Source organism: Coffea eugenioides, chromosome 2, assembly GCF_003713205.1.
Source record: "Coffea eugenioides isolate CCC68of chromosome 2, Ceug_1.0, whole genome shotgun sequence".
Taxonomy (NCBI): domain Eukaryota; kingdom Viridiplantae; phylum Streptophyta; class Magnoliopsida; order Gentianales; family Rubiaceae; genus Coffea; species Coffea eugenioides.
This window is the reverse complement of record NC_040036.1, coordinates 19,372,536-19,393,653: the sequence shown is the minus strand read 5'-3', so window position 1 is coordinate 19,393,653 and position 21,118 is coordinate 19,372,536. Positions and strand designations below refer to the sequence as shown.

At 36.8% G+C, this 21,118-nt stretch overlaps 2 protein-coding genes across 4 annotated transcripts; both read right to left on the bottom strand.

The window, feature by feature from the left end:
• Window positions 1-946: 946 nt before the first annotated feature.
• On the bottom strand, window positions 947-7,369 carry LOC113762454 (serine hydroxymethyltransferase, mitochondrial). 2 transcript variants are annotated; one of them, XM_027305910.1, is made up of 16 exons: window positions 7,106-7,369; window positions 6,962-7,012; window positions 6,763-6,849; window positions 6,143-6,264; window positions 5,864-5,940; window positions 5,369-5,493; window positions 4,492-4,584; window positions 3,911-4,003; window positions 3,590-3,787; window positions 3,309-3,413; window positions 2,989-3,054; window positions 2,762-2,839; window positions 2,391-2,502; window positions 2,180-2,290; window positions 1,677-1,848; window positions 947-1,313 (listed from the first exon to the last, which is right to left on the bottom strand). In XM_027305910.1, exons 1-15 carry the CDS (start codon window positions 7,193-7,195, stop codon window positions 1,703-1,705), a joined length of 1,554 nt encoding a protein of 517 aa, XP_027161711.1. In that variant the 5' UTR covers window positions 7,196-7,369; the 3' UTR covers window positions 947-1,313; window positions 1,677-1,702. The 2 variants fall into 2 exon arrangements, with proteins under 2 accessions (XP_027161711.1, XP_027161710.1); XM_027305909.1 differs by having other exon boundaries at window positions 947-1,321; window positions 7,106-7,367.
• A 5,144-nt stretch (window positions 7,370-12,513) lies between these two features.
• On the bottom strand, window positions 12,514-19,056 carry LOC113763772 (MADS-box transcription factor 23-like). 2 transcript variants are annotated; one of them, XM_027307691.1, is made up of 8 exons: window positions 18,875-19,056; window positions 17,290-17,368; window positions 14,449-14,510; window positions 13,850-13,949; window positions 13,683-13,724; window positions 13,474-13,557; window positions 13,230-13,384; window positions 12,514-12,566 (listed from the first exon to the last, which is right to left on the bottom strand). In XM_027307691.1, the coding sequence occupies exons 1-8, from the start codon at window positions 19,054-19,056 to the stop codon at window positions 12,563-12,565; spliced, it is 708 nt and encodes a 235-aa protein (XP_027163492.1). In that variant the 3' UTR covers window positions 12,514-12,562. The 2 variants fall into 2 exon arrangements, with proteins under 2 accessions (XP_027163492.1, XP_027163493.1); XM_027307692.1 differs by lacking the exon at window positions 12,514-12,566 and having other exon boundaries at window positions 13,226-13,384; window positions 13,516-13,557.
• Between the last annotated feature and the right edge of the window lie 2,062 nt (window positions 19,057-21,118).

Genomic DNA, 21,118 nt, shown 5'->3' with positions numbered 1-21,118 from the left:
ATGTACTAATACTCGTTTTACGGCAATTAAATGGTTTAAGATTTTAGTATTATAAAAAAAAAAAAGATAGCCATGGATATATGTATAATGTTGAAATAACTCCCAAAAGTATATAGGGGGGGCAATGTGCAACCAAAAAAATTCATATTATTGAATTTTTGATAAGTTGATTTCTTTTCTCGCGGGGCCGCGGGGATAGGGCGGGGGACGGGGAGAGTTATTTGACAACGGGGCGGGGGATGGGGAAGGAACCCCCGCCCCATTGCCATCCCTAATGTGTTTCTTTCTTCCGGCCTCAATTACTCTCCTCCTCCCGTCATCTCGTGTTAAATTGCGAGCTTGGACCGTACATAGAGACATTTTTGTTTACTACAAGTGATTTTTTAGTTTATATAGCTTATGGAGTACTACTACTTTTTAATTTTAGTGGAACCACCAATTGTTTTGTTTCCTTGACAGCTATTTTAGGATGGTTACTATTTTTAAATTGTAATTCATTCTCATTTTCCAATTTATTTTGAGGAAGATCTCACTTTATGACTTTATCTTTTATGTAAATGTTGTTTAAGTCAACTTGGTTTTTTTTTTTTCGATAAGAGTTTATGTCAACTTGGTACGTTCCATTCCATTGCATCGTAGTAATTCAAAGATTGATAATAACTTAGACTATCAAATTATGAGTGTATTTTGGATAGTAGATTATTTTAGATAATTTTTTGAAAAAAACAGTGTAGAAATTTTTTAATATGATATATGTGAAATAAAAGGTTAATTGAAAAAAATGTTGATATTGAAAGCAAATAAATTTTGACAAATAATTCACTCGACAACTACAGGGAAATGTTATTTACATTCCATTTTTTGTTATTTGCACTTCTACTATCATTTTTATTATATAGTTTTCATTTATTAGACTATATGATATAACAAATGATTGGAGTACAAATAACAAAATGATGAGAGTGCAAATAACATTATAAATTTTCTCCTCCTTATCCTTCTTCACATTTTGGGAATTCAAGTTTGTGATGGGGTGTCATTAATTTCTGAATCAGTTCCCAAAACATTCCTCCAAAGAAGAGAACACTGAAGTAAAATATCAATCATGCGTATAACACCAGAGCTAGGAAGAGAGAATGTACTTAATGTTAAAAACGGTTTTATTCTTTCTCAGCAATAGCTCCGCTAATATACATATACAGTTTGGTCAAGTGGGATTTGCTGGATTTCACGCATGACAACCCCAAAATAGCTTGTAGCTTGACCTTTATACAGAATATCATCATCTTTATCTTCATCTTGGACATCGGTGCCTGTTCAACTGAAAAGGTGAAAATGTTAAAATAGAGAAAAGAAAGAGAAGAGGAGATAAAAAACAATATGTCACGGTAAATGTCAAACAGTTAACAGAACTATTAAACAGACAAAAGCTGTAGCATGCAGTTTGAAAAGGAGAAAAAGATGATCAAGCAAGTTCAAGACAGACCTAAAACATAGACCATCAAGCAGCATCCAGGGAAAGACTCAGATTTGTTACAACTATATGTGGACAACTTTCTAGTTATGCATTGTGCATGGCTTGCCAAACTTGATGATATATGTTAACTTTTGCACAATTAAAGGGGACATTCAATCACTGAAACTAAAACCAGAAACTCTCAGAAAACTGCACATGCCTGGCTTAGCATGCAGATTCAGTTCCTCAATCTTTGTACTTCATAGTTTCTTTATCAAACCCAATTGTTGGAAATTGTTTGGCATACTCCTCCACATCATGACGGAGTTTTGCTACCTCAGATTGTGCAGCACTGGACTGTAAAGTGGCCAAAAAGTCCTTCAACTTTGTTCCTGAAAATTAAGAGGAGGAAGACAACATTAAAAGGAAGGATAAAAATTCAAATGAGAGTGAAAAGAAAAGAGGGAGTATTGGAAGGGAGGGGGGAGGATGAGGAATACCCCTAGCAATATGACATTACATATATTACTTCTAAACTATTGTTGCACTTTGATAGCACAGTCGAACCAAGTAGTGAGTCACAGAGAACCCAGTAACAAACAAGTCTTCTGGGTTTGCATAAGATAATCATGAAGCTAGCTCCCAACAAGAGAATGATCACAAGTACCAAACAGTAATTAAACTCGGGTTCTGAAAGAAAAGAAATCATGATACAACACACACCTTTGGTTTGGCCCTTTATTTTAACAGCCAACCGCACTGCAGCATCAAAGAACTCTGCAACTTTGACAAAATCCTCTTCTACAAATCCCCTGGAAGTTAGAGCGGGAGTTCCTGAGGCAGAAAAGTTCACCACTTTATTATGCTCAAGAGAATATTAATAGATAGTCACCTCATATTGCAAACTTAAAACAAAGAAAATGGAAAACTCTACCCATCCTGATGCCACCAGGAACCATGGCAGACACATCTCCAGGCACAGTGTTTTTGTTAGCTGCAATATGAACAGCTTCTAATACCTTTTCAACTCTGGAACCATCAATTCCCTGCAGAATCAGGATTTTGAAAAATTAGTGAACCATAATATAAAGAAAGAAAATCGTGCAAATACATGAAAGTAGCTTATTTCGTAGTATCTTCAAAGAACAATAAAAATTCCTTTCAGAAACTGCTCAAAGCGAGAGAGAGAGAGAGACAGACCCCTGCTAATACTCATAAAATTTTGCAAAAAGAATATTTGGGTAATAATTTCTCTAAAAACTTCAATGGAACATAAAGGAATAGAATGCAAGTTCTCTTCATTACCTTGTTTTTTAGGTTCACCAAGACCAAGTGGTTCTCTGTTCCACCAGATACAAGATCATAGCCCTTCTCAACCAAAGTCTGCGTAGCTAGACAAGCTTCAGTGCTCAATAATTGCAGCATGTAATAGAATATTGTAACTTGAAAATTATGGTTCATTGTATATCTGGAACTGAAATATTAATAATCTCTCGCATCAGTTGCTAGTTCCAAATGCTCACAATCATTACCTGGGCAAACTTTGAGCAGTTACTAAGTACTTGTTCCTGGTAAGCTCTGTATTCTGCAGACTGTGCCTGCATTAGATATAAAACCAGAATATACCAGAGTCATTTCATATTCCAGGGATGATAACCTAAAGTAAATTGGCTTCTTTGAAAGATAACCCACTCATTACCAAGAAGAAGATGTGATAAATAACAAGATTTACTTCAAGAACATTTGGTTTCATTAGTATCTCCTAACTCATTAATGCTTCAATACTATGGCCAATTATGTTCTTTCCTTTTAATGCATCTGAAGTTCAGACATGTTAACAAATCATCAGTACCTGTTTCAGAGCTACAGCCAGGCCTGTAATTGTGTGGTTGTGGGGGCCGCCTTGAAGTCCAGGAAAGACAGCTTGGTTGATTTTGTCTTCATAGTCGTACAAGACCTACATGAAGAACTCAGGTTATCAGTATTTACTTTTTGTGCTACATGTCAGATATTACCAAAACTCAAGTTCAACAAAACTTAAGCATCAGGGGCTTGAGGATGAGAAAGGCAGAGAGCTTGAAGTGTAAAAAGGTCATACAGTGATTTTACATTTTTTTTCCTATGAAAACTGACCTCTTGTCCTTGTTTGTTGATTTCTTTCACACCCTTTCTGAAGAAAATCATGGCACCACGAGGTCCCCGGAGAGACTTGTGTGTTGTGGTAGTCACGACATCTGCATAATCAAATGGAGATGGAATAACTCCAGCTGCAACTAATCCGCTAATGTGTGCCATATCTGCCAAAAGTATAGCTTTCTGTTTGTCACAAACCTGTCAAATTCAGGAAAAGATGAGTTTCCAAGGTTTTTTTATCGCCGTGTCATCCTGCCATAAGGCACTCTGAAATTAAAGTCAAGAAGTTCCCTCGTATTAAAATAACCTTTGCTATTCTACCTTGCGAATACGTGCATAATCATAGAGACGGGCATAAGCACTAGCACCAGCAACTATCAGTTTTGGTCTGAACAGTACTGCACTTTTTTCTAGCTGCATTTCAGAGATCAACAGTCAAGTAAAGCTTGTATTATCGAGCTTATCCTCCATGATGGTATATTAGAAAAAATCTCAAATTAGCAAATTGAACTAGAGATATTTTGGCATGCTGGCTACACTCCTGTGCTACCAAGTGCAAAAGCAAGAAAAAGAAAGTGAATTCTTCAAAGCAATCAAAGGTAATGAATAAAGAAGTTTCGAGTATTGCACTTTCCTGTTGCATCAATATAAGCATGAATACCAATCTTAAACTGTACATTTTTAGAGACAATGGTCTGTGAATGTAAAAGTTCCATAATTCTATTAAATCTCACTCGCCAATGACCAGAAGTTTTCATCATTCAATGTAATCAATTGGATCAGCAAGACTAAGTTGCACAATGCTGCATCTTAACAAATATCCAGCGGGATTAAGCAGTGTGGACAATATAAATCAAAAGCCAAAGATAAAGATCCATCATAGCAAGAAACAGGAACTTTACCTGGTCATAGTCAATATAGCCAGTGCTCTCATTCAATCTGTATGGCATGGTCTCAAAAAAGATAGAAACTGCAGATATCTTCTTTGTGTCAGTCTGTGGCCATTCAAGAGATGAAACCATCAATTGCAGATTCATATGATTATAATTGAGTGATGCTATAAATGATGAAGGCATCCTCAAAGCACAGAAGAAAGTCATTAAAAAAAATTCATGCCAATAACCATGTAGATGTGAAAGTATTTTCTAGGAACTACAAAGCCTAGAAAGCCTAGTCTGTCAAATGGAATTTAATGTCTCTCAAATGTTGCATCACAGAGAAGAGGATCATTATCGCACAAAAACTTACATTTTAACTTTTGCAACATGAATTGTTATGCACTGAAAGTACTCATATTGTCTTGGCATCTTTCGGCTAAAAACAAAAGTACATCGAGATTGCAAAGTGTTACTCAAAAATCAAAGGTAAAATGGGACGCTTACACTAAGCAAGACATTAGGTCACCATAAAGTTCCTTTTTCATCTGTTGGACTGACATCATCAAGTTGCAGGTGCGAGTCATGAAGTCATAGTAGCAGATTGTCCAGTAGGCAAAGATTTTGTTACATAGCCAACAGTGATATTTAAACCAAACATCAACTCAACAAACTATGAAAAGTAGGAAAGGAAAAACAGTTTCTGCAGTACCAACAAAACTGCAGTTGCATTACTAACAGTATCACCAAGAAAAAAGTTCCAAAAACCACATGTGACTGGCAAAGGATAATGCATCTAGAACTCTGGACTCCATTGAATAAGTACAGGGTAGGAACAAAACTTTGCACTTGGACCCAGTCAGACATTTGTAAAGAAAAAGATGTGAGGGAGAGAGAGAGGAACCTGATATCCATGAGAAAGATGCCCACCATGTGGAAGATCAAGTGCCATGATTCTTTCATGAGGTTTCAATAATGCAGTATAAACTTGAAAATTAGACGGAGACCCGGATAGAGGCTGCACGTTAACTGCACCAGAAAATGTAAGCATCAATGGTGTTTGGTTCCACTATTGCAGCAATCATACTTGCTTTTATTTTTCTTGCCAAATGAATGTTTAAAATTCCAAACATTTCAAGTTTCCTTGGATGTTTACAACTCCATAGTGCCATTACTGAAGAGACACCAGAACTACTATCCTTCAAGATGTTATGCAACACACCATAACTACCTAGAGAAGTTGACATGAACCATCCAGATTGACATTCTAATCTTTTGAAGTTTTTGACAAAGATTAATAGTTGGTTGATGATCTATTTAAAGAAATAGAAGCAACTTCTGAGAGCAAAATAGAATTTCAAATATTTTAGGAATTCTATTGAATTAACGCTGCAATTACCTCCCCATTTAGCTGGATCCAACCTGAACGCTTCAAGAGCACGCTTCTGGCACAAGGTTTCTGCCATGTCAATGTACCTGAAAATAAAGCATCCAGTGAATCTCTAGGAATTGGAATGTTGCTAAAGTCCAGACTCAAACTTGGAAAAGGACCGACAAATTGCAGCAATTATGTTAAAACTAACTAATATCTGCAGGATGGAAATATATGCTCTCCAGCACACAAGAATCCTGGGAGAAAGAAAAAAATAATGGAAGCACATGGAAGCATTCTGCATACTCATTTCCTCCATAATATCTAGCACCTGGGTACCCTTCACTGTATTTGTTAGTCATGATAGACCCAACTGCTTGCATAACAGAGACAGAAGTGAAATTCTCTGAAGGGATGAGTTCAAGTCCCTGCACATATGAAGTACAAACTCCAGTAAGATATCAAGTTCCAAAGAATAGTTGGAACTTTAATTTGAAAGTTTTATTGAGAAACTTAATCTACATCCAAATTTCAAATGTTGATCAAACAAACTAGTTAATTATAAGAAATTAAAGAAGCAGAGACAGAAATTGTGAATCTCTATCAAATTCTTTTCAGGAAGCCAATGAAAGCAGACAACATAGATGCTACTAGCAGTCTATTAGCAAAAGTCGTTTCATCCCACTTCACAACTCTATGGGCTGTGCACTGCAAGAAATGAAGACAACTTGCAAACTCTTTCTATGGTCTTGCATGCTCAAGTCCCAAACTTTACAGCATGGTTAGACCGCAAAAATCCATACATTCGTGACCCAAGATTAAATTTTATCTAATACAAAAATCAGAACTTGAATCCATTTACAGGTAAAGCAAGAGATAAATAAGAAATACTATGCAGCCTTTGTAAAGAGGGCATAAAAGCAAACCTTCCATTGCCTGGCTTTCTCGAGCTCAATAATGTCAGTGACTTCTGGATCAACCACGTGTAGGGGAGCATTCAGCTGCTTTGGCCACTGAAGATTTCACAATCTCGTGTCAATATAAACGTATACGGAGTCCCAATTCGTGTTCAACAAAATTTGTTAAACTCTTATCACCAATCCTGGGATAAATAACAAAGCTTACAGTAACGCCAGACTTCTCCTTGTCATAAACGGCTTCATTAGGCAAAGAGGACTGCAGTACAAAACAGAATCAAATAAATTCAGCCCTGCAAAAATTTAGCCAGAAGAAAATCGAAAAATGGAAAAAACCAAAACCCGAAGTGACCATGAAATAGAGAGAGCCGCCATTGTAGAGGCGCTTAATGGGTTTGTCGACCACTGAAGAGAGCCTGCGAAGAGCCATCGCCATTGCCATCTTCCTCCTTTGTGTCTCTCTCTCTCTTCTTACTCTGCTTATCTACTATACATGCAAATTGCAGACGCACGCAGGCATCCACTCACACACACACACACACACACTCAACTCAGCCCACTGTCTCTGTCTCGTTTTGTTGTGGGATGGGATGGGATGGGATGGGGATCATTCATGGGAGATTTGATTTTGGGTGGTGGAAGAAAATTTTGAAATATTTCTGGTGCTTGTCGCGTTATGGCTGTTGCTGCTACTAGCATTTCCATATTTCTGTTTTTAATTCTAAACCAAAGAGAGATCAGAAAAAATTAGCATTCGAGCAAAAATCAAAACCGGATGAATCTAGTTTTACTGCTTGAGATTCCGCCTACGAGTATTAGCTATCACCTCACCATTTTGTGATGTGAGTGAATTAGTCGTAGGATTAATTCATTGTAATTAGTTTGCATTGTCTCAATCGCACTATTACGTGTCAAAAAACGTTACAGCAAAGGTAAATTATTTCGCCTAAATAACACTAGTAACAACTAGCTAGATTAGTAATTGCCAAAATAAATAAGTATTAATATTATTATATAGTAACAACTAGTTAGATTATGCATGTCCGTCAGATTTCTAGTCACAAAAACCGTAGAAATTCTCTTTTTTTTTTTTTGGTTTGGTTTGGTTTGATTTATAACAGAAAATCGCGTGTTATGAAGTGCTGTTTTAATTTGTATGAATATCTGGAATTTCTGTTTCAGAGTTTTTATTTATTTATTTATTTTGGTTTTTCGGGTTAGCGTAGGTAAGCAAGATAATCACACCAAAATCAGCCAAGAAAGCCCTATCCAGAATGGAACACTTCTTAGCCACAAACCACAGAGTTCATCCAACTCCAATTTGCCTTGTTGACTCGTTGGTTCTTTGCTCCTGTCAATATGATTTTGACATGAAACTCACATTTTTGGGCCAAATGGGATGGGCCTCTCATGTATGTAGCTGGACCTAGGCCTTCCAAGTAAAAAAATGTCTCTGCATCTAGTGATGAATTTGTTAAGCTTGAAGAGCAATTAGCATTTTGCGGGTTCCAAGCGAGTCCAGCCCTTTCCATGATTCCATCGTTGAGTTCCTAGGCATCTGGCGGCAAAGGCCTTTCCAGTTTCCATGAATGTGGGCTTGATCAAGATTAGTCCACAGAAGCTAGACTAGAAGTCCTATCCTATCGTTGAGTTCTTCGGTTTTAGCGTCTCAACTCTCTCTCTCCCTCTCTCAACCCTCAAGGGTGAATAGCTCCGCCTCGTCCCATGGTATTAAGAATGTAAATTTTTTTTTGAGCAAATTACTCTGATAACCACTAAAATTTTTCAATAGTCAAGATTTGACCACTCAATTATTAATAATATGTTTTTACACATTGAACTATCAAAAGTGTGAATCTTGAGTTATTCCGTCTGATTCCACCCTCAACTCTACCTAAAAATCCGTACGATAATTGGGATGAAGGGAGTAGATATTCTATCGTTGCATGAGTCCTTAATATGAAGCCAATTATGGACGAAGGTGAAAGGGTCTAGCGGTAGGACAGGCGGCAGGGGTATCCGAAGAAGTTTGAGCATTGCAGGGTACAGAAATTGAGACGGATCACGGCCGCGAGAAAGGGACCTAACCGGGGAGCAGGACGGTAAGTCCGTCCAAAATCAAGGGTATTTTCTTGTAAATGACCGATGAGATCCATTTTCCGGTTTGCCCATCCCTTCACAGGATGGAGGTCCAGGAGAAGGAACCAAGGACCAAAGTCCCCACAATATCAATTCTTCTGGCTGGCAGAGATCTTGTTGCAACTTTCAAGATCACATGTTCCAAAAAAAAAAAAAAAAAGGCTCAAACGGCTATCTCGCGTTTTCCTAATTCTCCATTTTAGTTCTTTTTAGTTCATAGTGTGGCTGTATCTACTAGAGGGTTGTAACCTTCGTACGTTTGTCAAAAAAGAAAAACGAAAAAAAAAAATTCTTCTTTTTAGTCCCCCTTTTTTTTTTTGAGTTTGATCGCCGTCCATGTGCTTCCACTCACGCCTCCACGGTAAGCTAAAAGAAAGCGTCTCGTCTTCATCAAACTAGCAGCGGTTGAGCTCACAAAAAGTGAGTTCCAGACCTATTAACTTAATCAAAAGGAGGTTATTAATATGATTAGATATATATCTTTTTTCTTAATCGCCATCTTTATTGCTCTTACACGTTCTGTTAGAATCTTTAACAACATACTTAGGTTAACGTTAATAATTGAGGAAAGCAGGTGAACCTAATTAAGATGGGGGATTCATTATTTTGATTAGTACTTAGATGCTCCCATTTCATAGGAACATGCAAATGCAATTTGTTAAGGAACAAAAAGGTTCAAAATAATCCTTATAAAATTTGATCTTTCAGTTTGCAGCAGCTGATGTTGGTAGGTAATTAAGCACTAACAAAAGCTTCATCTTTCTAATCAACCAACCCTAACAACTTATTCAAATTTTCATTCATATTAATTTTATAGTTCCAACCGAAAAAAAAAATTTACTCCCTCCCTTTTTTTATAACTGACGTTTAAGAAATTTGCTCTTAAGTACTTTTATCTGTCGTTTTATTATCCCCATGCAGCATTAATTATTTTTTCACAATTTTACCATTTTATCTCTCTTTTCATAATTGGTGGGAGTTAGTTTGCATTGCTTTTGGCCTAGTAAAACAGCACCATTTAATACTCTAGTGAGAGAAAATATGAATGAATTGGACAATTAATGAGGGTACAAAAGGAAAGTAGTGTATAGATTTAAACAATGAAAAACTTTTCTTAATTGGTGTGCAAAACATTAAACGTCAGTTATAAAAAAAGGGAGGGAGTAATAAGTAACTAATTATTCATTTCTTGTCTTAGCAACTTAATGTTTACAAGTTGCATGGAACCCCGTTAAGGCAGTGGCGTGTCAGGTCACTGACAGATATCAGCCAAGTGGCTGAACCACACTTATCTATAGCGTAAGCAAGCATGATAATCTATCATTAATTGGGTCTTTAAGCAAGAAAGGATATTACATTGCTTACGCTTCATTAGACGGCATGCGAATTAGAATGCCAAACACATCATCATTAGCATATCTAACTCCAATTAACTAATCTTAGCAGAAAACAGATGGCCAAAAGGAAAAAAAAAAAAAAAAAAGAGAAAAGGAAAGGAAAGGAAAGGAAACATCAATTAGAGGACAAAAACTAAAAGGCGAAGAATATTATAGGCCCACATGACAGAGAACTTGTTCTGATTGGATAAACATTTCACACCCACTGAAAAGCTATTGGTTGCAACAAAGACAGTAAAGCGAACGAGGTTCAAGAGCATCTAATACTACCTTCTTTCTCTCCCATGGGTTGTCATTTGTAAAGACTAGGTAGCTACAGAAACCAACTACATTTTCATTTTCCCGATCAAATTGAGAGACCAATGGGGGGTGATTTTATTCATCAGAAGTCATCTTACTTCTCCGGATGCATGTCTCCCTCGTGCGTTCCTGTACACGAAGAGTACTCCCGCATTGACATTGGCGACCATGGCAGCAATAGAAGAAGCAGCAGGAGATTGAAAAGGCTGATTAAGAAGCTTATGAGTGAGAGCAAGAGCATTTACGGGTCCAAACCTATAAGCTTCCATTATGATGCCGTTAGCTACTCGCAGAATTTTGATGAGGGATGCCACAAAGATGAATATCCAAGGTGCCAGCAAGTGTTTCAAGAATTTAGATGCCATGTACAGCACAAGTAATTTTGATTTCTTCGACTGGATTGCTTAGATATACTACTGTTATTTAATATCCTCTAGGTAGCTAGGAGCCCGGGATAGCTCTGATTGAGTTGGAACTACGAAGCATATGTATTTTCAGTCTAATTATTAGGGTCTGATAATAATTTCCGTTATTTTGTTGGGGTCTCATGCTTACAGTCATAATCTTGTGGACGTTTTACAAAATTTGGGAGAATTCATCTCCCAGAGCGATGAAACTGTTGGTGTACAATATGGAAGATTGCCAAATAAAAAATAAAAAATAAAAGTGAAATGGAAGCCATGCTACTTTTTGCACAACTTTTAGTTCTTGGTATATTCAAAAAGCATTCAGCCATCAAAACTACCAGCTGTTGTCACTTACACTTACACTTGGACTTGCTGTTGAATGGAGTTGGGCCATCCAATTATAAGGCTGGGAGTGGGGCATCATTGGTAGAAATCCCATATCTTTGGTAGACGACTTGGAGAGAAAAGATACAAAGGACTTAAGAGTATAATGGGGCATCATTGGATTGACTATAATTAACGAATTCGAGCACCCTCTACCCTGTCTACGCATGTTGGTCGCTTCCGGATATGATATTTTCTGGAAACCAATAAACTTAATAAAACTAGTTTCTAAGTAGTAGTAATTTTGCAGTATAACGGTATTGTGCTATGGTGGTTGTCATTTGTCAATGGGGAATCAATTGCTGAGTTGCTGCAAGTAGTCTGCCATGAAATCTTAGACTGGTTAATTTCCAACATCAGTACATGTGAGGGTGGTGATTTTGGCATGTAAATTTTGAGGGATGCCACGCAAGGGAAAAAGAAGACTAAACTTGCTTAAGAATAATATTATGTCAGACCTTAAATACTCGTACTTGACGCTTTCCCAATGTATTCTTTCGCCTCATACAACATCTTTGGTTGGGTAGTCGATCATTGGCCACAATCTGAATGAACCCTTCATGTGTAATACACGAGCCCTCCTTTTGATCCACGACGTCAAATCAGGTTTCACTTTTTTTTTTCCTTGGACGGTAATACGTCATATACACAAACTCGAATTGTGTGGTTTTTATTTTTCACTATGAGAGTTAAAAAAAAAAAAAAAGAGGTACGATGTTGGGATTGAAATCATGTGAAGCGTACCGCACCAGTTGGCTCTTTCCACTGCTCTATAAAAGTAACAGTCTTATGCTGAATAAGGACTAATGTGAATATTGATTCTTTTGGGCTGTGAAAAAATTTCTCGATCGTGCATTTTAACATACATCTAATTACCAAGACGTTAAATTTTCAGCTTTCACGACCAAAATATTCACATTAAGTTCAGTCAGGCATATGCAATCTTGCACTTGAATACAGTAGGCAGCGTTGGTTACTAGTATTTGTGGATAACCTTATAAAGAGTTTATATAACCAGTTAAGCACCATGCGAAATGCAAACACATTACAACCCGAGAGAATTGAAGAAAGCTCTGTAAATCATTTGTTAGCATTTTTCTTGTTGGTTGATGTAGTCTAACCGGTCATGCCTCCTTTGGGTCTTGACTCGTGATACGATGAGAATTTACTGCCTTTGTTTAATTACCTGCAAGAAGAGAACGCATTTATATTGACTTCATTTAGGAATCATCGACGAGGAATTTCAACTAATGAATTTAAAGGAAAGTTATTTGTGGGAATTATCTCCATTGTGGTTCTTTTGTTTTCTCCCTTTTTCATTATGGTCCATTCTTTTTAAGAAAATCTTGACTCCTGTCCAATTTAGTAACTTGGATTGGCCGGATTACTTTATCTCATTGTTATCAGGAATCTGCAGATATGTATACAAGAAATCAATTTTCAGACACAGTTTAAGTTAAAGCAAATTCCAGATATCGGCTCTAATACTTACCAGACAAACAAACCAACCAAAAAAAAGGGAAAGAGAGAGATATTGGCTCTAGAATATGAATGAGAATTAACAAAGACACCTGCCATATGGATTGTGCAAATTTATCTCAAGTTGGTTTTCATTTTGGACCACTCTGTCGTTATCGTTAATTCTGTTACGTAGCCCTAGATTTACCTTACTGGAAATATAAAGCTCAGTTCTTTCTCCTTAGACGTGAATGCAAGGGCTTTCTAAGTGGTGTATTTGCCTAGACCAGCGGGTTTTTGTCCATGATCCTGCATAGGAGTGTTCAAGCCAAGATTTGCAGCTTGCTGTTCCATACAAGAACAATACTTGATAAACTTCAACCTAGTTTACCTTGATTCTGAGGTTCCCTCTGACGTCACGAAGTTCTGTGACTCAGGCTGGCTAAGTTGGAGATGGATTGGAGCATGTTGCTCCTCAGTAATTGCAAATCCATATGGAGTTATGGTATTCCCATGTGTGGCATTGGAATTACTCGTGCTATAAGCCTGAGACACAGAGGCTCCTTCAAACATTTAGTTCCCGTGATTAAAACTGTTTGATGCATGAGATTGTGTAACTAATATGATTATAGTACCTTCTTATGCAATGAGATAATTTCTTGTTGATGGAAGTTTACCTTCTTATAAAGTTCCGCGTTTTCTTGATGAATGAGGCAGCCCTGAAAATGTACATTATAGGGAAGCTCATTAACTTCTATAATTTTTGACACTAACTCTTCTATGACGGCCTTGTATTTTGCAACATATAAGTACATGTGGTAATTGGCAAGCATTTGATGTTTACCTTACGATGTAGTTCCCGAATCTCATCAGTCAGTATTTGTTCCTGCCAAGTTGATAAATGATGTAGCAGAAGCTTTAATTAGGAGCATTTCAGCATCAGCAATATACTTGTATAATTGGCTAGAGTTAGAGACTTATACAGCTTTGTTTCAAGGTTTGACGTCTGACCTTTTTCATACGGATGCCCCTTAAACTCATTTCAAGTTGGTTCTCTAGACCTTGTAGGTCTTTAACGCTCAGGCCATACAGTTCTTCTCCCATCAATTGCCTGTCTTGTTTAAAGAATAACGTCAGTCAAATTAATCAGTTTTCAAACTTACATATACTGAACGGCATGCAGTAATGATGTTCGAATCTTTGGAGTCCCCAGATGCCTGGATTAATTACAATCCAACACGTAACCAAACATCCAGTAATACTTTTGCAAGATCTTAATCTTTTGTCGTGTTATCATTATGTCCAAGTTTAGTATATCTTGACATGTCATGGAAGTTCTCCATGTGAGTTGGCTTATGTTCTTTTCAGTACCCAGTGTTCATGGTCGTGATGGGCTTCATGCTTATAGAAATGAAGCTAACATTGGGACCAATAGGAAAGACACCTAACAAGGGACAATACATAATATAAGAAATTCTCCTCCAGTGACAATTCTAACATCATGACTTCATGTCAGTGACCGTACTCCTCTTGACTATTCTTTTTTTTTTTGTCTTTTTTTTTTCTTTTCGGATAGTGTAAACAATGCATGTTCTGGGCAAATACTTTACCTGTGAATTTCCTGCAAGTTGTGTAATTGTTGCCGGAGGATTGTTGCCTCCCTTTGCCAAAACTAGCCAAGAAAATAACAAAGATTAGAGATATGACTGTCATGTTTGAAGAAAGAAATTAACAAGAAGTGATGCTAATGATAATAACATGGCAGAGCTGGTCAAGATTGTCCAGACTCAACAGGTAAACTAAAACTATCATGGTAACCGTTGTAGAGACAACACGCTTAAAGTTTTTGTAGTTGACCGCTTTCTGAATTTTCAAATAATGTAGTTTTGATAATTAAGTTTTCCCACCAAAGCTCATGAAGTTCCCATGCGTGCTTCCTTTATGGCTTCAGCCATCAAACAAAATACTCCAGGAGAAACCAATTTTCAAGTTTCAAGCAGATTACTAGGACAATCTGGTGATTTTCCTTGTTGCAGTTGCAATCTTTCTAGTTCTATATTGCCGTACCTGCAGCTTTAATCCTTTCGCACTATTGAGTACTCAGTCCTAAACTTGTTTGCAATCACTGACCTCCGTAAATATTCTACATTAATGTACGATTTACCATCTATTTCAGATCATCCAGTCAGATGCACCTATGGTAACACCAAAGATGGGCAAGGCATTTGCAGGAAGTTCATTCCATTGCGAGGTAGAGGAAGGGCCACTGGCTTTCATGCTTTGAATCCATGATGCCCTAGGTCGCAGTGGAATGAACTTCATCACTGCATCATGTTTTGCCCTTTTACATGTTAACTAAAGTACATCATTCTGGCTGATCATGGTTGCCAATAGACAGAAGGCATAGAACTGAATAAGATTGCTCCTTCAACTAATAAAATACCTCCACATTCTAGATATTCTGTACGACCAACACAAACGAACTATCTTGTAATGGAATCAATATCGTATATGGTGTGCCATCAGGAGTTATTTTGCTCTATGGCACAACTCTGGTGAGTGGATTATTTCTTTTTATTGTCTCGACCACAATGACAAGTGCCAATGACGATGGTTGTTTAGCTTATGGTTCTGGCGGAATGGTTGCTGTGGAGCTCCTCTTAATGCTTTCTCCTTTACCATTTTATTTTATATTTTAATTTCTATTAGTAAGGCCAATAATCTAATTCCATGGGAACATTACTCAAGCGAACCATGATGGTTGGATATTATGTGATATGATTCAATAGCCTCATAATGGTTGGAGCTGTACACTGGGAAGTACAATTGGGACCAAGAAATTGTATTACAGTCTACACCAACTATGGCAGGCCTCATTGTTGGTTTTTGAACAATGAAAATTCTCTAAGTAAGATTGTGTAGTCTTCTAATTCCACATTAAACAAGTCTAAGTAAGATTGGGGGATCTCTATTTATCCAATTGACTTTATTTTATTGTTCAAAAATTAACTGCTAAGCTTGCCAAATAGCTGGTCCGGATGGCAATAAAATTTTTCATTGATACCTATTTTCTAAAATGCTTCAATTTAACAAATAAATAAATTTTTTAGTAGCTTAGCAGTGTTGTTCTTTTTTTTTTTTTTAATTCCAATATACACACTTGTTACTGAACTAAAAACATCTAAGATGTACATTATATAGGTGTAAGGGTATATTTAAGGGATAATTTCAGAAACCTCCCCTGAGGTTTCTAACAATTTCATTGAGCTTTCTTGAGGTTTTCAATATTACACTTACCTCCCTTGATGATAAACAATGACTATAATAACCTTCATAATTTTTTCCAAAAACAAGCCATTGATAAAAAAAGATAACAAAAAAAAGGAAAACAATTCTTCTTGGCCAGACCCCATATTGTGACCAAACTATTTTACCCATGCCTATTAAATTATAACCTTCTATCACTCAAAAAAGGAAGAATTTTGGTAATTGAGAGGCTTGGCTGTTTAAGTGGGGAAAAGGTAAGGATTGTGAGTTTTATGATTGACGGTTTGGTAGGCAATATATGGAAGAAACCTATAGAGAGGTAAAGATTATAAAGATAAGAATTATGATGGTGGATTTTGGCATCCAAAATAAATTTTAATAGAAAAAAAGAAGAAATGATAAGAGTTTGAAAATTTGAGTGGGTGTAGAAAACCATGGGATGGAAAACATCAGAACATTGGCTAAGTAATAAAAATCATAATTTTGTAGTACACAAGTGTATTCTTGATTTTTAAAAAATTTTAATGATTATTCATATTTTGAAAATTAGATGAGGGCAATTTTGGATATTCATATACCTTTTTGGTCTTACATCATCAAGGTAAAACCCAAACCTATGTTCTAAGGGAGGTATGCGTAATTTTTAAAACCTGAGAGGAGCTGTTTGAAATTGTCAGAAACCTCAGGGGAGGTTTCTGAAATTATCCCTATATTCAATACTTCAGAATACACAGTTTTTATTGATAACTGTTCCAGCCCTGAATTCATTGCTAGTGCATTCTACAGATGATTTTTCCTAAATTTTGATTTCTTCTATTGTGGCACAAAACTAGACTTTTTTTTCTTTTCCCTTTTGTGTTATCCTATATTTTTCATATATGTGTTTGGGCTTTACACTTTTCATGTGTACTCATTCTCGTTCTTCATTTTGTGAGTTGTCTAATGAAATATCATTGGCACTTGAATGCGAGTGCAGAAATCTAGCTCTGGTCCACCACCTTTTTCCATGACATAATTCCATTAAAAGATAGTTCGTTCCTCTTGGACGGGCAGATTCCGAATACTGTGTGTAAAAATACTTTAATAACAAGAGAGCCTTTTGTTTCTACCAGAACTGTCCACGACCATAAATAAGAGAAAGAAAAAAGGTAGTACTAGTAATGAAATGATAATTACAAATGTACCTTGACCTCCGATAGTGGACTAAGGAGTTGATGGCGCTCTTCTTTCGCTTTGCTGTAACGTTCCAAGACGGATTTCATGCTGCCCGGTAAAGGAAAAAACATAATGGTAACTGGAAGATAAGCAAATCTTCATAACCAAATAGTAAAAACCCCTTCCTGATCACCAAGATATGATAAAAATAGATAAACAAATTAACAAAGCTAGTGTCATAACGAGGTGCAAGGAGATTGTCATAACCGGTAATATTCATGAACCTACTTAGTTTTTAACTAATTCACAATGTAGTAATTAGTTCGTTGATTATTAGTGTTCCATCTTAGATTTATACTTGATTGCATTGTGTTTGTCATTTACAACATCATATCATGGACAAAGTCCATTGTCCATATATATATTTTCCGTAATTACATGGAAGTTCATCTCACATTATAATTGCATTCGTGGTAACTAAGAACCTATTTGTTTGTGAAATATAAACTTTAAGAAGTCAATTCACTCCAGGTTACATGAGAAAGGTGTACTTATAACATTATTTATAGTTGAGGGACTAAATAGTGCAAAAGCAATAGAAGCATCTCCAGTAAACATTTGGGAGGGAAATAGGGAAGACAAAACATCCAAAAACCATGTTCATCTTGGAAAAACTCTGATTTGGCATGAATGCAACCGGGTAATGTTTTTATTAGTATTTTTGATCGCAGATCAGGTATCAAACCGCCGCATATATAGAAACAATGACTTGACCGCCATATCTTTATGACATGCACACAGCTCAAACTTTGTATATCTATGTAATATTTCTATAACTATTTAATCCAAATCCTGAGCAATGGTACAATTATAATTAACCGAATAAGTTATAATATTATACCGAGTTAATAGCAACGTCTCTATACTCAGCTTCTGCTTGCTAAAGAAAGTTGAGCTTGTCCGTGATCCTGGAGCCATAGCTTTCACATAGCTACTTATGATGAGAAGGTAAAATGTTTAACCTTCTTTCTGTATGAAAAGGACACACTCGATTGCTAGAAAACAAACACGATTTAGAGACCTTTCCTAGGAAAACTTGAAGATTTTGCAATGATCAGGTGGTAAATGCACGTCGTTTTTTTTTTTTTTTTTAATAAAGATATGTAGAAATATAGTCCTATGTCCGGGATCTATAACATCTTATAGCATAGGTGATAGGACCACCAAGTTAATAGTATACTAAAATGTATATCTGTAACTTATTCAGGAATCCTATGGCTAAACGCAAAGCAGCAGCAACACTTCTCATGCCTTAATGATGAGAACAGATGGAGATGCCTTGTTTTCTTTCCAATCTCTGAACAACCGCCAAGGAAGCATATAAAATTTCGTTAGCATGTGCTAAAAAAAGTTTACTATCTAATGCATACTGGAGATGAGCTGACAAGGCGTAGACAATTCTTGTATGCATAATCTGGTTGAGGATTACCTAGTTCTTGCAATATCTACCCAACACTTGATGATTTAAAAAGACAACACAGCCTACAGATACCAAATTTGAGTAAAGACAACCCTAATTAACAATCGAATCTCGATCACAACTTGCTTTCATACCTGGTGTTTGCATATTCATAGAGCTTGCTAGTGCTTGAGAAGATGACAACTCCAACTTCTGCATCACAGAGAACAGCCAGCTCCTTGGCCTTCTTCAACAGCCCATTTCTTCTCTTAGAGAAAGTCACTTGCCTGCTTGTCGAGTTATCGATCCTCCGGATCACAATCTTCCCCCTTCCCATAATATTCCCTGGTCAGAGAAATCGAGGGTTCTCTTCAGCTTAAATATCAAAGGATACTGTTAGATCTAGTTGACAAATATACCGTCGTAGCAAATTCATCAAGCGAATCTTAAAGCAGAAAAGGAAAAAAAAAAAAAAGACGATATATATGTATATTAGGTCAAATCGCGAATCTAGGAAAGAGAGTGATCAAAAGCTTACTTGCCTGCTCGATCTTTGATGAGCTTATAGCTGTGATTGCTGAAGAGGGTTATTCAGAAGCTCATTTGCCAGATATCAAAGTCAAGACCTTTTTTATAAGCAAATATGGTGGATAGGGCTATAGCAAGAGTTTGGTTTCCAAAACAGACTCTAGAAATGTGACCAGTTTAAAACTTGAACACTTAACACACTGAGGACGAATCCGTAATTTTCTATTCTCGTATTCTAGTAATGGCAGTACCACGTTTGGTTGCGCCGCCACCGTATCAGTCACTGACGCGTGGGGAATCCAAGTCTTTCCTTAATATTTCTAAAACAGGAAAAGCGTAACGCCCGTTTAAGTAACTGTAAACCTTAAATTCCCATGAAAACTTTTGGCCAATGATAGAGGTTTTTGGCAACTCTAGGGGCTTTTCACGTGAGCCAAACATTAAAAGCCATGTGATGCCCTTTTTATGTACGTAATCCATATTCTCTATTTCTATTCTTTCGTTATTTTTCATTTGGCACAGCTCTTCTCCTTCACATCTCTTTTTCCTCCAAAATTTACTATGAAACTTCAGTTCTTGCTTTGGAATTTTCCCCCTAAAAAGGTTTTGCTTATCATGAAGCGTCACCGGAGCCTACCCTATCAATAATGTTCGGAGGGTTTCTTGCATATGTATATTTTTGACATCTAACAATATCAAACGACAAGGTCAAATGTGTGGAGATTCTAAAAATTTAAGTCATAATTTGCTTTTTCCTACAGCAGAGCAAAGTCTTAAATTTAAGAGTACCTACACAATAACTCTAATCTTTATGTGTCAGTTCATGGCCCTTTTGCGTCATTGTTTATTCTAATAGTAATAGCTTATGATTTTTGCTGCACCCACACAGTAAGCTAGTAAGGTATGGGACCGGATGCTTTAGTTGGAATTCACGGAGGAAATTCTTAGTTCATGCAATTAAAGTCCCTTAAAGCCAATGCTAGGACTAGGGCTGCAATCCACTCAAACTGTTTGCGAGCAGTTGAAGTCAGAGTTCGACTCGAATACGGTCAACACCGAACTCGAACCGAGCATTAATATATATGAGTCGAACTCAAGTAGTCATTTGTTAGATTTGATTGCTTGACGAGGCACTCGAAAAGTTCGAATTGATGTGAAATTATCAAGCTCCTCGCCAACCAGAATGCTGAGTGAAACTCGAACTGCTCATGAGCCAGAAATCGAACCAAGATCGTGAGCTAGAAATGAGTCGAGTTCGAACTTTCCTTTTCCAAAATCGAGTTGAGCTCGATTTTCATTTTTTGGTTCAGTGAGCTCGAGAGCTTGAGCTCGTACATTAACAATTCCATCTCGGCTCGATAAATTCAAAACTCGAGTCGACTCAGTTCGTTTATAATCTAACTGAGACAGTGCTTTAGTTGAAACTATCTCTAGTTCTCTACTAATCTAATATAGCTTATTTGTGGTATGCCCTAAATTTCTTTCAAACAACCTTTTCGCAATAATGAAAGGAAACTAAATTATAAGTCCCAAAGTTCAGTATTGCAACTTGGACCCTATCAAATGTAGTACATCTATATATTGTAGTATGTTTTTTCCCTTGCAGAATTTATACATACATATGTGTGTGTGTGAAGAAGACTGGTTATTTTAATCGTCAAATCCTCCGTAGTTTACTCAATTAGACATGTCAGCAATCAAGAATCCGACAAACACGTGAAAAAAAAATAAAAATCACAGGTCACCATTCGCCAATCGAGAGAACTCTTGGCACGCCTTCATCATTCCTCATCCAATGGGAAACAATCCCCGGTGCAAAGCTGCTTAGATTTGAATATTTGCCCTCCTGGCCAAAAGGGGCCGGATTACTT

What these genes read in the sequence shown, in the direction of transcription:
- LOC113762454 (XM_027305910.1), bottom strand. Translation starts at nt 7,195, where the DNA reads ATGGCAATGGCGATGGCTCTTCGCAGGCTCTCTTCAGTGGTCGACAAA. An exon ending in GCGGCTCTCTCTATTTCATG is followed by an intron (nt 7,013 to 7,105) that starts GTCACTTCGGGT and finishes TTTGTACTGCAG; the next exon opens with TCCTCTTTGCCTAATGAAGC. An exon ending in TCAACAAACAAGGACAAGAG is followed by an intron (nt 3,414 to 3,589) that starts GTCAGTTTTCAT and finishes TTCTTCATGTAG; the next exon opens with GTCTTGTACGACTATGAAGA.
- LOC113763772 (XM_027307691.1), bottom strand. Translation starts at nt 19,056, where the DNA reads ATGGGAAGGGGGAAGATTGTGATCCGGAGGATCGATAACTCGACAAGC. An exon ending in TTCGGGAACTACATCGTAAG is followed by an intron (nt 13,558 to 13,682) that starts GTAAACATCAAA and finishes GTACATTTTCAG; the next exon opens with GGCTGCCTCATTCATCAAGA. An exon ending in TTATCTCATTGCATAAGAAG is followed by an intron (nt 13,385 to 13,473) that starts GTACTATAATCA and finishes TCTGTGTCTCAG; the next exon opens with GCTTATAGCACGAGTAATTC.